Genomic DNA, 16,926 nt, shown 5'->3' with positions numbered 1-16,926 from the left:
CATATACAAATTAGCCGTCCCGCTCATACTTACTTTTAGTTTTTCACTTTTTCATTAACATGTTATACTCCAGTAGGGATGAGCAAAAACAAAACCGAAAACGAAAAACCGAAAAAAACCGACATAACCGAAACCAAAGCAATAACCGACGGTTTAGGTTTGAATTTTATAAAAACCGAAAAATAACGGTTTGGTTCGGTTTTGACGTATAAAACCGCCCATAAAAACCGAACCGACCCACATATATATTATTTATATTATGATTTAAACTTTTAGTTTTAGACTTTAGACTTTATCTCTTTAATACTTTATGTTTATTTTTGACAAAGTGTTAATGGTGTTAAACTTTGATCTTTTAAACACTTTTATGCTTTTATAATACTATAATTCATACTCTTTATTTTAGTATATTTAAAGTGATACAATACTATTTATCGCAACGTATTTTCACAAGGTTTGAACCCAAAAACTAGAAAAACAAACAGGAGCTCATAAACCCACGGTTTAAAGCCGAAAACCCATAAACTCAACCCGGAAAACCGAAAAACCGACCCATGCAAAAACCGAACCTATATGGTTTTAAAAACCAAAAAACCGAATTTCTACGGTTTGGTTTGGTTTTAGCAAAAAACCGACCCATGCTCATCCCTACTCCACAATCTTACTCACCCATTTCCATTTCAATGTGACTTTCCTCCTCTAAATTTATCGTGATATTCACCCCAATACCCCCAAACTACTAGTCTTCCTATTTTTCCCTTTTACTTTTCAACCTCTCTAACTCCTACTCTTTCAATCTATAGACATATTTAAAGATCTAAACACTAAACTGTAACTCCGACATGAACACAACACAAAAATACACTTGTTGACACGACAAGATATGATAATTAAATGGGTGGGTTTCAGATCAAGTTACTTGTAGATTTCAAAGTACAAGAAGAGGGACACAATTTGATGCTCAAACTAGAAATGCAGAAAAAATGATTAGTACAAAATTTAAATAGAAAGATCACCCACATGTGCTCAAAAACCTCCAAACGTGTGTTCAAAAACTTGGTTGTTAGAATAAATGTCTATGATGGAAGCCTTTGAAAATTTGATGTCAGAAGCATCTATCGTCATCTTATTGAATTACTACCTAACATGCATGTGCTCTAAAAATTAATACCGCACATTGACATATGTAAAACTACTGTTCATCCTTAAATTACTACACCCTAACATCTTCTACCGACATCTTTTACTAAATAATTACATTTACCAAATCATAGTAAATCAATATAAACTTTTATGTTTTCATTATAGGAAGACCACACATCTTATCTTAATCCATTATACTTTAAAAACCCTACCTGACCAGGTCTATAAATAGTCATTCTCTTAATGCATGGGACTATATGTACAATTTATTACTTTCCACGACTTTCATCTTTTCCTTTCAGAATACATTCAGATCAAACATGGTATACTCTTTCACCATATATATTTTGAAATGCTGGGTTTATGGTTAACCTGGTGTACTTCATCTGTTGATTGCTAAGATTTCTCCACTTTTTAGTTATATTTTATTTCGGCCCTATATGCTGCAGGCAGGCAATGGCGTACAGGTTGGACCGTGGGGAGGTAAGGGTGGAGTTAATCCCTGGACATTCATCCCTGATGGCAGAATTTGCGAGATCCGTATCAGTGCCTCAGGCTGTGTAGATTCAATCAGGTTCACTTACAAGGATCGTGATAATGTCAAACACCATTCTGAAACATATGGTGGTGATGGTGGTTCACCTCATACGGTATATATAGTGAGCTTTCATTACATCTGTTACCTAAACATGTACTGCACTTGTATTCTAGTTTTATCATACATCATTTATCATCTATTCGGGTTTATCTTCAGTTTACATTTGCTGATGATGAGAATCTCATCGGGATTACCGGAACTGTGGGAGTATATGCCGGCTACACTGTGATTACGTCATTGTCTTTCCTAACCAACAAAAAGAAGTATGGGCCATATGGCACAACCCAGGGGACTAGTTTCTCGCTTCCAGTCGCTAAGGGTAGCTTTGGTGGATTCAGCGGAAACTACGGGGATTACCTCGACTCTTTCAGTGTCATTCTTCATCCCTATTAGTATTTGCAGCCTGCATACATGGTGTTCGACGTGGTAACCTTGTCAAAATAAAGAAGCCTGAGAGATGTGTTTGTGAAATTGATGTGTTATCCTGTTTTGATGTTCAACTCGTATAATTGCTTTGTGTTTTAAGATCGTATCTTGTTTCCTAAATATAATTACAATAAGCACCCTTGTGCACTAGGTGTCTTGATCATGTACTCTCAAACACTTCTAATGGGATATTTTCAGTTTGGCTGTTTGCTAATGTGCGCGTCCACTATGAATTTGGTTTTTGTTTTCTTCAGTCTATGGTTGATCACTCTACAATCTTGTACACATGATGAGCATTTGTTTGGGGAAGAACTTTCAGGAATTAATCTAGATTATTAGTTAATTTATGTTAAAAGGTTAGTATCTGTTACTATGTGTTAGTTAGTTAATGTTAAATATGGCACTTATGTTAACGTTTCATAAACCATTGTGATGGTTGTGTGAAACGTTGTAATGTTTGGTTTGATATCACCCCTGGTGTCATACTATAAAAAGGGGTCATACGTATCAGTTTGTATCTGTTGAAATACATTTCATATATATCAATAATATAAGTCAAAGTTTGTTATTTATCTTCTTCTTTTGAATCATTGGAACTTTATCCTTATCTCCAACAAGAACTGTATACATTTTGACTCATCGTATTTCTTCTTATATATCTAAGAAAATTTAATAATAGGAAACATCTTCATAGTGCAAACAGGTGATCAGGACATCAAAACGCATGTTTTCTTTCTTCAAACATTACACCAAATAAGACTTAAATTGATAGGTGTTCCTTCACAATACTAGATAATTGATTATACTGTAAATAATATAAATTTTGCTACCATTAAATATCACTACAAGAAATGTGGGTATTAGCGGCGACGGCTTTAGCAGCGACACTAGGCATTAGTGGTGACATGTAAATGACGCGTTACATGTCGCCGCTAATACTCACTGTCGCCGCTAAAGCTGTCGCCACTAATACTCAACAGTAGTGATCCGCGTCAATGAACCCTATCCGTTCAATCTGTATTCAATCGAACGGTTATAACGGCGTGAAAAAAGGCACTGACTTTTCCCTCCAGGCTTATCGCCACTAATACCCATTTGTCGCCGCCAATACCCATTCGTCGCCGCTAATATAGGCGTCGCTACAAGAAATGTGGGTATTAGCGGCGACGGCTTTAGCAGCGACACTAGGCATTAGTGGTGACATGTAAATGACGCGTTACATGTCGCCACTAATACCCACTGTCGCCGCTAAAGCTGTCGCCACTAATACTCAACAGTAGTGATCCGCGTCAAATGAACCCTATCCGTTCAATCTGTATTCAATCGAACAGTTATAACGGTGTGAAAAAAGGCACTGACTTTTCCCTCCAGGCTTATCGCCACTAATACCCATTTGTCGCCGCCAATACCCATTCGTCGCCGCTAATATAGGCGTCGCTGCTAAAAGTCCGCGCAAATAACTCTTCTGTTCGCTCTTTCCTGCGTATTCTGTCTGCCTTTTCTCTCATCCTCTCCATCGCCGGTCTTTCTTACACCACAGTCGCCGCCGTCGAAACATCCGTTGCACAAACCACCGCCGTCCAAACCTCCATTGCTACCAATACCGGCGACCTAGACTTTCATTACCGACGACCAAGATGAGACGATCATACTTCAATTCCGGAATTTTTACCTATTTAAGGTCGAAATTCTTTCCTATTTCCGATTCTTCTTATGTTTTGATGTTTATTTACTTAGTTTAACCTTTTAATTTAAGGTTGTGTTGTTGCCGGATCTGTGGAATTTTTGCCGGAAAATTTTGAAATTACACTATCACAGGTTCCTTTTCATCTTTCATTTTATAAATAGAATGTGTTTATATGTGTATTATGCATTTGTGTGTTTTTACATTAGTATTTTTTTTGTATGTGTATGTTATTTGTATGTGTTTTATTTGTGAATGTGAATGTGTAATTTGTATGTATGAAAAAAATGAAAAAAATTAGGTTGCTATAATAGAAAAAAAAGTATGATGTTATAATGAGTATGTGTAGAAAATATGTTTATGTGTATTTGTATATATAATGTATGTATTTATGTATGTAATATGTGGAAAAAATTGAAAAAAAATATATATTTATATATGTAATGTATGAGTTTTGAAATTATATATGTAATTAGCATGTATGAAAAAAATCAAAAGAAGTTAGGTTGCTATAATAGAAAAAAAAGTATGATTTTATCTTTCTACCTTCTTGATTCTTCTTATTCGTTCTGCCATTCATTGAAATCTTTTCAATTAACTCAGAGTTACACTTAATCTTATAAGTATAATCATATCTACTAAACTTTAGTAAATCATGACGAATATCTTTATCACTCTTGTGGTGGACTTGATTGATGCACAACATTGTGAACTCGATCTCCTAGTCCTTCACTTAACCCTTTGTCAATGAATTAGTCTTGAATTTCCAATTATAAAGTTTCTCATTCATCACACAACCAAGTTGTATGATTCCAAGTTTCTGTCTAATTGAAACTTGGGTGATGAGAAACTCTCCCTATTTGGCAAATTCTCGATATTTCCACAAATAATATAATTAAGAATCAAATCTATTATTGCTAATAATAGAAACCTTCAAACATCAATTTTTCATACATGCCATTGCAAGGATAAATAAATAAGATAAAATCAAAATTTATTTTATTGCGTAAAAACTTGTCCTTACAATGCAATTCAACTGAAAAACTATGCTATTACATATATCTTAGCAATCTACCCTAACTCTAAAGTAGCAGCTCAAAAATCCGATCTTTGAATCCATGCGATCGAAATCCATTTCTTCGTGATCAGAGTCAACATGCTTCTTCCTTAAGCTTCCTTTCTTTTCTTCGATCCTGCAAAACATCAAAATGTAATCTTATCACATCATGTATTAAGAATCAAAAATAGGAACTTATAGAGTTAGTTAATGGATTTTACTTGAAATAGAGCCATACATCTTGACTCTCCCATCTCTTAGATCTCTCAGGTAAACAGGGCAGCTTCGTCTCCAATGCCCCTTCTCTTGGCAATAAAAGCAAATGGACTCCCTTGGCACATTACATGGGACAATCTCATGCTCAGTCCTTTCTGGACTTTCAATGTTGCCAGAGTCCAACGAAGTATGGGAGTTTGATCGACCAATCAAGTTTGCTTGACCATTGAGCCAAATAATCGTTGATTCAACAACAATAAGCAAATAGGACAAATCAATGAGGGTCACGTCGTGAACATCATATAGTACTCTCTTACGAACTCACTATACGAATCAGGAAGCGACTGAAGAACCCAGTCAACAGCCAACATCTCTGCGATATTGACACCCAACATCCTTAACCTATCAATGTGTGACTTTATCTCTAAAACGTGTGCACACACAGGTTTCCTATCTTCGTGTTTACTTGCCAAAAGGGATTGAGTGAGCTTGAACTTTTCAAGCCTTTGAAATTGTGGGCCAGGTAGAAAAATTGGAGGAGGTGGAGGAAGTGAAGCATGACTCTCATTTCCTTGATCGTATCTCAAAACGTCATCTTCATTTGGAAAGCTTGTTCCAAAGGATTTGGGAAGACGATTGTAAGATTCAGACATCTACAAAACGGGAGAAAATTCAACTTAGTTGATAAGAATCCTTGATGTAACACCCAAAATGAAACATCAAGGCTAGGATCCATCACAATACTCTACAACCTAGAAGAGGGATGCCGTAATCTAGTTGCAGAATATTTGAATGTAGGTAAATGACGATTTACCAATTTCCACCATGAAAAACAAAAATGAAGTTTAAGTTTTAAATGAATTGAAACTCCTAGATCTTTTGAGATTCATTAAACTTTTCAATGTCATGTTTAATCTCAATTATACCCTTCAAGTTTGCGACTGGGATGCCAAGGATCACAAACAAGGTGTGAATAACCATACGAATCTACGTGGTGCACTCAATGCTACTATCACCTAATCAATGTGCCGGTTAGCCACGCACACTTCATTGATCTATGTCAAACATCGAGTCACCCTTCGCTACCAATGCCAATCCCAAATTAGTGTGTCGGTTAACCACACACGCTCCACTAACGTCTCGGCAAAGGTGTAAAGTGTCATTCCATGGATTAGCATACAATTTCAAATTTTGCCTAAAGTAACTATGATTTGGGAATTTGAAAAACATTTAGTTACTTTGCACTTCATTATACTTATAATGGAAGGTTTCGTTCTATCCTACTCGTTTGGCTAACGACCATCCACTAGTCAAGAATGCGGTGGGTAAGAGTGGATACTCATTCAATCATCATTTTGTAGGCAATTTCCTTAAACACCCCTTATAGATCAGCTTCGTGAATGAGACCTACTAACGGTGAGACTGACTTTTTACTCATACATATATAGTCTATGGTGTATTTTACACTTTTTAAAATACTAGGTGGTCAAATTTAATAAATTGTATTTTTAATTTAATTAAATATAAACCAAAACTTTATGGGTTTATTAAATCTCTTTTAATTATACACCTTAATTAATTAATAAAACCATAAGGGTGTAATTTGAACTTTTCAAAATACTTGGGTTTTAGAATTTACAATTTCAAATTAAGAATTTCAATTAAATTTTAAAATCCAAAACTTGAGGGCAAGTTTTGAAACTTTTCAAAACATTAGGGTTTAACTTATTTAAATTTCAAAAACAAAACTTTTAAGTTCAAGTTTAAACTATAAAACCTAAAGGGAGTAATTTGAAACTTTTTCAAGAACATTCCGGATCAAAAATTCAAATAAGGCAATTAACAATTAATTTGTGGTTATCTAATTTTGACCTAGTTCAATTTCTTGCAAGATAATTCACTAAATAATTCAAATAATTAAATTTAATCATATAAGGAAGTAATTATTCAATTAATATGAAGATATCTTTTATTTTGGCAAGATAATCACCCAGTATCATATAAATCCGATTTTTATCAATAAAAAACGTTTTGGTAATTATCCCACAAGAAAAAAGGCATGAAAATCGCAAAATATAGCTGTCAGACTCACTGACTCGTCGAGTACCCAGTGGACTCGGCAAGTTCAGTCATGGACTCGGCGAGTCCAGCCCCAAAAAGTCAAAAATTTTGATTTTTCATTCAAATAAGCATCAAATTCACTAATAGACAGCCCTAGGCTTTGATACAACTGATGAGTTTTGAGCAATACATCATTCCTATGGTGTACTTGCAAACCCTAATAGCTTTTGGATCTAGTTTGTCTAATGAACATGCAATTAAATATCCAAAGCTATAAACCCTAGATCTAGCACACAATTAATCATATTAACACAAAATAGGGTTTAGATCTTACCTTTGATTGTTATATAGTAATAACAATCAATCCTTGGCTTCAGAAAGCTTAGTGCCTCAAATGCTGCACCTCTAATGGAGTCACAAACACCACTAAGCAACAAGAATAAAGAGGGGGGAGAGAGGAGGCACCAAAAACGGTTGGAAACCCTAATCCAAGTGTTAGCCATGTTTTTGGTGCCTAAGGGTTCCTTATATACTTAGGCTATTTGTCACAACTAGAAATTTTGTGTCTTGTAATCACAACATTCAAGTAAAATGTTGAATCAAAAACTTAAGAGCATGTAAGATGCTTACTTCATGGCAACAAATTTTCAATCAAACACTTCATAAAAGCACTACAAATAGTCAACAAGCAATTGGAAACCCTAGAAGTTCTTGTTTAGGTCCATTTTGGACTAGGACTTCCTTATTGGGCCCAATGGACCAATAAGCTTCCAATTTGACTATCATGGGCTTAGAACCTTTAAATCGGATCTAATTGGACCCACTTTCATTTGTTTCAACGTTTTGGGCCATATTGGGCCTATAATGAAATAAATTAAATATTATGAACTATTATGGACCATAATTACCCTAATCTAGCCTAATAAAGCATAAAAATCACACTTATATTTTATAGGGCTAAAAATCATCCCAACCTAACTCTAATATGGGCTTAGGGGCATTAAAGCCCAATACTCTCCTTTTTCTTTCAAAATCTCGGCCTAAAGCCCAAATCCAAGGGTGAAGAGTTAACTTGAGAAGTGCCACCTCACTTATACCTCACATGCCTCCATGCATGGACCAACATGCATCTAGAAGTGTCACCTCAACTCCCTCTCTCTTCTTCTCCTTGTTCTCGGCCGAGAGTTCACCCACACACACACTTCAATCACTTTTGTTTATCAAACTCCCTCAAGGAACACCCTCACCTCTCTTCACCAAATTTTCGAGACTTAAGAGCATTCCAAAGAGATTTTCCACAAGAATCATCATCTAAGGTAAGTTTATAAGTAAATCTACGATCTAAGTTCCTTGATTTATCAAACATCTCTTCTTAACTCATAAGAAATCATGATCTTGCACCTTAGAAGCTCCCAAACTCGTGATCTTCCAAGGTAAGGTTGCTTAGGCCGAAAATCATCTCATTTTCTTCCATCTCTTCTCCAAAACCGAAACCACACCCAAAGGTGAGCTTCATACTCCCTACTTTTTGGTTTTACAAGTTTTATGGTGGGGGGGGGGGATACAAGAAAATGTGTAGATCTATGTGTATATGTATGCTTTGTGTGATTTCTATGTTTATATTTGTGTTTTTATGTGATTGTGATGTTGGATCTAGTCAAAAAGCCCTTAAAACCAAGATTTGCATCAAGTTATATGATATTAGAATAAATTATATTAATACATATAAATCATTTCTAGAAAAATAACCAAGATGGTTAATATGAACTTCTTTGGGCCAAAAACCCATTTTTGGACTCAAAATGTCAAAAATATAAAACATAAGGGCCCAAAATGACAAACTAGCAATTCTAATGGTTGAAATATGCCAAAACAGTTTCAATAAGGTATTTTCTGGAAATATATTCTTTTGAGGGGTTAAAATGCAAAATATTAAGCATAATGGGCCAAAAAATGGATTTTCGGCCCAATAAGGCCCAATATGCGAGATTTTCAAATTTGAAGGGCTGAAAATGTATTTTTCTGTAACACAGGGGACTACTAGTGCTCCAAGTCCATTTCAAGGGTTAAAAACACTTTTCATATTTAAAAATGACTAAAGATGCAAAAAAAAAAATTATATTTTGGGCCAAAAGTGTAAAAGTTGCGAAAAATGAGGATTTAACCGAGAAAACTTCATTTTAAGGGACTAAAGCTGTTTTTAAATAAATATGAGCTGAAAAATACCATTTTTAACAAGTTTTGATATTAAAATGTTAAGAAAAATGGTCTAAGGACTAAATTGGAAATTCTTTTATTTAAAGGGTTAAAAGTGTAAACTCATAAAAGAAAGGGGCTGCAAACAGAAAAACTCCAAAGTTAAACAATAAATCCGTTGAGATAAAACACTGATACCGCCACTACCGACAAAAACCTAATACACCATCAACACCGACTAAACGAATTGATGCGGTCTCGAATCAATAGCGAATCCGAAACTACTAACACGATGATATTCAATACATACGCGGAAATTTTGGGAAGTAAATACATGCGTGGGAATACACAGACGTCGATACACCATCTTTGGGCCCAAAAGTGTCAAATCTTGCTTGTTGGGCCTAGCTAGCCCAATGACCTGATCTTTAGGCCCGAAGACAACTTACTTACATGATTGTTGGCCTTACATGACCTAACTCCATGTAAAAGGACTTTGAATGGCTTCTAGACTATTGGGCCCCAAGGGTCCTTTGGTACAGCTAGTAAAGTCGAGAATTTTCAAAAATGCGGGACAGGCCAAGGGCCCTTCGCATTCACTATAGCCTTGAACGACTTATGGAATTATTGAGGTCTTCGTGCCCTCTTTTCTTCTCGGTTAGGGGGCTACAAGAAGTCAGGGTGGTTGGATTAAGTGAATAGTACGGACGACGTCTAAGGGATCGTTAGTATGGTTGTAAACTAGTCGTTTCTATTAACGTGTGTTTATAACAATTCACAATGCACATTTAATTCAATGTCACATGGAATCATTGACTTCACATGTCGCAACGATACAACACCACACAAAAAGCGTATTTCAGAGAATTAGGAAAACATCGGGTTTTCCTAGGGTTTTTCAATATATACAACTACGAGATGCATACCAAGTACAACCAAATTTTTTTATATATAGAAACAAACAAGCATACTTACGGATCTTCACACTTTTTATACGATACTCTTTTCAGAAAATATCGGATTTTCTGGTGGTTTTCAAAACAATTCAAAACGTTTTATTTCAAACATTACTTATGAACTCACCAACATTTCATATGTTGACGTTTTTCAAAACGCTTGTATTCTTAGGTAACAGGTAAACCAAGGGAAAAATGTAATTAGTGACGACTTGTTGTTTGTTTAACTATTATCGAACAATTTACTTTTGGGGATGTAATGTTTGAAACAATGTACTAAGTGTAAACTCTATTAGTTGTACTATCTCAATGCATGGTAATGATTGATGTTATGTTTCATGTATATTCAATGTAATGGTATTCAATTGAGTCACAACAGCCCTCGGACGTTTCCGCCGTCTGGTTCGGGGGTGTGACACTATTAGGGTTATCAAACAAAGAAACCCTAATTTGACTGCTTAAGCCCTAAGCAACCCATTGACCCCTTCTGGAACATGCCTTGGAGGATTTCTAATGGGCTCCCCGATAGAATTCGTCCAACCTATTATTCTAAGGTGATCCATAGCCCAATTGCAATTATCTTATAATTACAGTTCCAGTCCCCTAAGTTTAATTAATCTCTTTTAGCAACAACTTAATTCTTGACTAATATTAATTAAACAATATGATTTCTCCTTTAATATATTATCCTCATAATATATTAATAAATCATAATTAAACCTTTCTCTCCTTGATTCTTCCTACATATTAATATGGTGAAGGCAACCCAAAAGGACCATGCTCATAATCGAGTCAAGTACATACCAAAATAGTTATGGGCATAGACATTAATCCAACAATATATTGAGTGAACATAGAGTATGATATTCATTTAGAGTACAATCCTTACAATGGATGATGTTTACATGAGAATAAAATTTCTTAGCTAAAAATGCTAGTTGTAACAATCTCATTATATTTCCAAACAAATAGATATTGTAGTTTCCTTTATCTAATTAATGTTCAGTTTATATTACAATTTTAGTAAAGCAAACAAATCTACATTTCAAAGAGTGTGCACTACTAAATGTGAAGGATGTTTGATTTTGTGATGACCAGAAAATTTGGATTCACATGTAGAGTAAGTACTTTTTAAATATATTTTCATTGTCTTATTGCAATTAGCTCTCTGTTTTGTCTACCAATAATTTTAATTTTAATTTTCATATAGACTAGTAACCTTTGGAATGACAACAATGATTTTAAGAAAAATATGTGGGTTTCAATTGTTGCTATGTGGATAGAGTGTTTCTGAATAACTATATCGTTGACATGGTCTTCTAAAAATGCGTGTATTGTGAGCTATTTATATTTCCAACATCCTACTATTTTAGTTTAATGATTGTTTGTTGATATTTTGCTTGCTTTGCATCCACCACCTTGACAACCATTTTCATATCATTTGACATCGCTTTAACATTCCATTATGATTTAATTACATGTAGTAGAAGAGTACCATGTTCTTGAAATTGTTTAAATTGAAGTATCATATAAAGATGGAAATTGTGTTTGTTTTTAGTGACAACAAAGGATAAAGGATACAACTGCTATACTCGATCTTTGGGACAATACATCGACAATAGGATCATGGATTTTTTCCTGTAACTTTTATCCAAGTGTTATGTAGTGAAAATTTCCAAAATAACAATTTTTTTTGGCACGAATATGTTATTTCTTTGATATTTATTTTTATCTATGTCTATTATGGTTGGTTATTTAGCATGTGCAAACTTACAACAATTCTTATTGTACATTGTTTGTGTTTTTTGTTAATTCAGCAAACACAGTACTCGGTGTGGTTGATTATCTTGAAACTAGCTAGTATATATATTTATAGTTTGTACCTCAAAGGATCATGACCATGTACCTGCGACGGAACATGGCTTGATATATGTAAATGAACCTGGTTTTCTAAATATTATAGGTCCCGGTTGTTTATAAAAGAAGTCGTATTTTACAAACCTTATAAGACACCGCTTTTTTTTAATTAGTTATATGATCCGGTTCGTTAACCGGGTTCTATCACAATTTTCATATAAGCCTACAGCCTTGCCTAAATAAAAACCCGGTTCTATAAACCATTTTTGCCGGCCCAACTGAAAATTGGTACAAAATTGAAATAGAAAGATCCCACACATGTGCTCAAAAACCTCCAAACATGTGTTCAAAAACCTGGTTGTTAGAATAAATGTCTCTGTTGGAAGCGTTTGAAAAATTGATGACAGAAGCATCTATGTCATCTTGTTGAATTGCTACCTAACATATGCTAAAAAAGTTAATACCGTACATTGACATGTGAAACTAATAATCATCCTTAAATTACTACAACCGAACATCTTCTACCACTATCTTTTACTAGATAATTACATTTACCAATCATGGTAAATTAATTTAAACTTTTGTTTTTTGATTACATGAAGACCAGACATTTTATCTTACCCCATTTAACTTTAAAACCGCTACCTGATCATGTCTATAAATAGTCATTCTCTTAATGCATGGGACTATATGTACAATTTATTACTTTCCACAACTTTCATCTTTTCCTTTGAAAATACATTCAGATCAGAAATGGTATACTCTTTCACCATCTGTATTTGAGAAGGCTGGGTTTATGGTTAACCTGGTGTACTTCATCTGTTGATTGCTAAGATTTCTCCACTTTTTAGTTATATTTTATTTCGGCCCTATATGCTGCAGGCAGGCAATGGCGTACAGGTTGGACCGTGGGGAGGTAAGGGTGGAGTTAATCCCTGGACATTCATCCCTGATGGCAGAATTTGCGAGATCCGTATCAGTGCCTCAGGCTGTGTAGATTCAATCAGGTTCACTTACAAGGATCGTGATAATGTCAAACACCATTCTGAAACATATGGTGGTGATGGTGGTTCACCTCATACGGTATATATAGTGAGCTTTCATTACATCTGTTACCTAAACATGTACTGCACTTGTATTCTAGTTTTATCATACATCATTTATCATCTATTCGGGTTTATCTTCAGTTTACATTTGCTGATGATGAGAATCTCATCGGGATTACCGGAACTGTGGGAGTATATGCCGGCTACACTGTGATTACGTCATTGTCTTTCCTAACCAACAAAAAGAAGTATGGGCCATATGGCACAACCCAGGGGACTAGTTTCTCGCTTCCAGTCGCTAAGGGTAGCTTTGGTGGATTCAGCGGAAACTACGGGGATTACCTCGACTCTTTCAGTGTCATTCTTCATCCCTATTAGTATTTGCAGCCTGCATACATGGTGTTCGACGTGATAACCTTGTCAAAATAAAGAAGCCTGAGAGATGTGTTTGTGAAATTGTTGTGTTATCCTGTTTTGATGTTCAACTCGTATAATTGCTTTGTGTTTTAAGATCGTATCTTGTTTCCTAAATATAATTACAATAAGCACCCTTGTGCACTAGGTGTCTTGATCATGTACTCTCAAACACTTCTAATGGGATATTTTCAGTTAGGCTGTTTGCTAATGTGCGCGTCCACTATGAATTTGGATTTTTTTTTTTTTTGGTGCATGGTTGATCACTCTACAATCTTGTACACATAATGAGCATTTGTTTCGGGAAGAACTGTATATATTTTGACTCGCCGTATTTCTTCTTATATATGTAAGAAAATTAAATAATAGGAAACATCTTCATAGTCCAAACAAGGCTTCAGGACATCAAAACCCATGTTTTCTTTTGTCAACCATTATATATATATATATATATATATATATATATATATATATATATATATATATATATATATATATATATATATATATGTATATATATATATATAGGTGTTCTTTCACAATACTAGAGAATTTATTATACGGTAAATAATGATGAATTTCACAATACTACATCGGATGAAACCCTAATTAAAGCGTTTGCACCCTGTTTAAAAAACATTATGAGCTTCAGGTCCAGCCTCCATCACCTTCAGAGCATTACTTTCGAAACCCTAATTCTCTTTTGGCAATCTTGAGCTTTCTTAGTGACTTAGAGGGTTTTTGGTGCATTGTGTATCTAGTAGAAGAGTTGGAAGAAGGATCAAGGGAGAAGGACTAGATCCAGGAGCAACATCAGTTTCTCTTCACTTTCAGGTAATCAGGCTCAAAACTTGACTTGTGGTTTTATAGATTTTCTCCTTTGCCCCTTTATGGAGTTTTGGGGTCAATAAGCTTGATCCTTAAGACTTAGACGTCCCAAGTCGATTCACCTTCGGATCTAGACTCTAGAACCAAGTTCATGGCATAAATATGCAAGCTCTATGGCCATATTAGCCCATGCACTTCTTTTGACCTTTTTTTGGGTCCTTTAAGCTTATACTTCCATGCATGCACGTAAAGTTCATAACTTTACGTTTTAGATCAACCTTAGAAGCCCAGATCTACCTTTTGGATGAGAGTTGTACATCAGAAATCGAGTTATAAACTTGGACAATAGGCGATTCGACGAGTTGTTCTTGGAATTCGGCGAGTCTGGGGCTTGAGTCCCCAATCTGTTGTGGTTCAAAGGAGCCTAGTTGAGTGTTAGCATAGGTTTGAAAGGTCCCAAGGAGTGTTTCGACGTTTTAAGATTTAGCCATAATCTGGAAACCATGGTACTCGACGAGTGTAAGAACACACTCGGCGAGTCCAAGGCAATCTTCTTACCCACAAGAACAGACTTGATGAGTTGTTCATACAACTCGGCGAGTCGTAGACTGGAAGTGTTCATATGATGAAGGAGGACTCAACAAGTTTTTCATACAACTCGGCGAGTCAGATGAAGGTTGACTCGATGTTATTATAGAAGGAGAACTCGCCGAGTCTTTGCTAAACTCGATGAGTAGAGTTGGGTTGGGGAATAGAAGAAAGGATAGGGAATCGGCGAGTTGGCGTCCCAACTCGGCGAATCAGATCAATTGGCAGTTGACTTTGACTAGGATGATGACTTTGGCCAGGGGTAAAATAGTCACTTTACCCTAAGATTAGTATCAGTGTGTATGACTAAGTGTCTTTATGGAAATTATAGCCGGGGAGTTGTCGGAGCAGTAGTCAGCCAGTTCCCGATCAGCATTTCAGTAGTCAGCCTTACGAGGTGAGTTTCCTTCTAGTAGGAACAGGTCTACGGCCACAATGTCGGCCCGTTTAGATAGTAGTAGTTCCGGACGGTGGTCCGATGTCGGGGTGGTCCCGAGAAGTAGTACAGTATGCTTGATGTCTTTGTGATTCAAGCATGTCTAAGTGTTATGTGTTTCGGGTTGCGGCCTGATGCAGTATGCAATATATGTGTTATTGTCATATGCTATTCTTATGTTATGCTATATCCAGTCAGTTCCGGACTTCGGTCCGATGCAGGGGGCAAGGCCCCAGTTAGTTCCGGACTTCGGTCCGATGCAGGGGGTAAGGCCCCCAGTCAGTTCCGAACATCGGTATGATGCAGAGGTCGAGGCCTTAGTCAGTTTCGGACTTCAGTCCGATGTAGGGGGAAGGCCCCAGCCAGTTCCAAACTCCGGTCCGATGTAGAGGGCGAGGCCATAGTTAGTTCCGGACTTCGGTCTGATGCAGTGGGCAAGGCCCATTGGGTGCTTTATATATTATTGTATGGTATGTGGTAGTTTGGGGAAGCTCACTAAGCTTCGTGCTTACAGTTTCAGTTTTGGTTTCAGGTACTTATGCTAGCAAGGGGGAAGGGCTCAGGTTGATGGCATGGCACCCACCATAGTTTTAGCCTGGGAGTTAGACTCTGGTATTTTTGATATGATTTGACATCAGTTGTGATATGAGACATATTTTATGACATTTTGAGACACACGACTTATGGTTTTATTATATGGTATTTTGATATTATGGTTTTAGTAATGTTTTCAAACGAAATTTTTGGCTTGTATTTTTTTGTATGTTTCACTTACCCTAAGCCCAAATATATTTCTTGCCCAAAACATCTAACCTCTGATGGTCCACTAAGTCCTAAAGGCCCGAATTTCTCTGCTTGGTCCAACCCGAGGCCCAAAACTCATAAGGCCCATATCTAATGAGTACGTTGGGTGTACTCCTATGTACGCTAAGCGTACTAGCCAAACGATCTGTAAGTTGGGCGTACCTTCATGTACACTCAGTTTACTCCCCTGTTAAGCCACTTTCCCATTAAGTGCTTAATACTCTACTCTAAAAGCTACAATCACAGATCCAATTCCTTTTCAACGTCTTAATCCATAAAGTCACTGACTTGATGACTTATATGACCCACATGAACCCAAAATCAAAGTATAACAATCTACTTCCATGAAAATGACCATAACTCTTGAGTGAACCCATAAAGACCTCCAAGATGGCAACTTTATACCTTAAATAGCATCAAGGGTGGCTACCCCAAGTCTAAGAAGCGAATTTGAACCATAAAGCTTCAACCTTGGGACAAAAAAGAAACCAAAACCCAAAAACGGTAGATATAAGAGATGAATGATCAAGTTTAAAGCTTTATACCTTCATCAAGTTGAGAATGAGTCCTAAAATCCAGTTCCATAAGCTCCTCCTTGATTCCCATCTTTACATCA

The 16,926-nt window shown here is 36.0% G+C and overlaps 2 protein-coding genes across 2 annotated transcripts; both read left to right on the top strand.

Annotated features, from left to right (window-relative positions):
- The first annotated feature begins 1,392 nt into the window (after positions 1–1,392).
- Positions 1,393–2,381, top strand: LOC145014016 (protein GOS9-like). Its single transcript, XM_078972369.1, has 3 exons — positions 1,393–1,466; positions 1,593–1,793; positions 1,898–2,381. The coding sequence occupies exons 1-3, from the start codon at positions 1,401–1,403 to the stop codon at positions 2,132–2,134; spliced, it is 504 nt and encodes a 167-aa protein (XP_078828495.1). The 5' UTR covers positions 1,393–1,400; the 3' UTR covers positions 2,135–2,381.
- Positions 2,382–12,898: 10,517 nt separating this feature from the next.
- Positions 12,899–13,730, top strand: LOC145017572 (protein GOS9-like). The gene is made up of 3 exons (XM_078975578.1): positions 12,899–12,950; positions 13,077–13,277; positions 13,382–13,730. Exons 1-3 carry the CDS (start codon positions 12,948–12,950, stop codon positions 13,616–13,618), a joined length of 441 nt encoding a protein of 146 aa, XP_078831704.1. The 5' UTR covers positions 12,899–12,947; the 3' UTR covers positions 13,619–13,730.
- The last annotated feature ends 3,196 nt before the right edge of the window (positions 13,731–16,926 follow it).

The sequence above is a fragment of the Lactuca saligna genome, chromosome 9 (assembly GCF_052625555.1).
Source record: "Lactuca saligna cultivar CGN05327 chromosome 9, ASM5262555v1, whole genome shotgun sequence".
Taxonomy (NCBI): Eukaryota; Viridiplantae; Streptophyta; class Magnoliopsida; order Asterales; family Asteraceae; genus Lactuca; species Lactuca saligna.
This window is presented reverse-complemented; position numbering and strand designations above follow the sequence as displayed.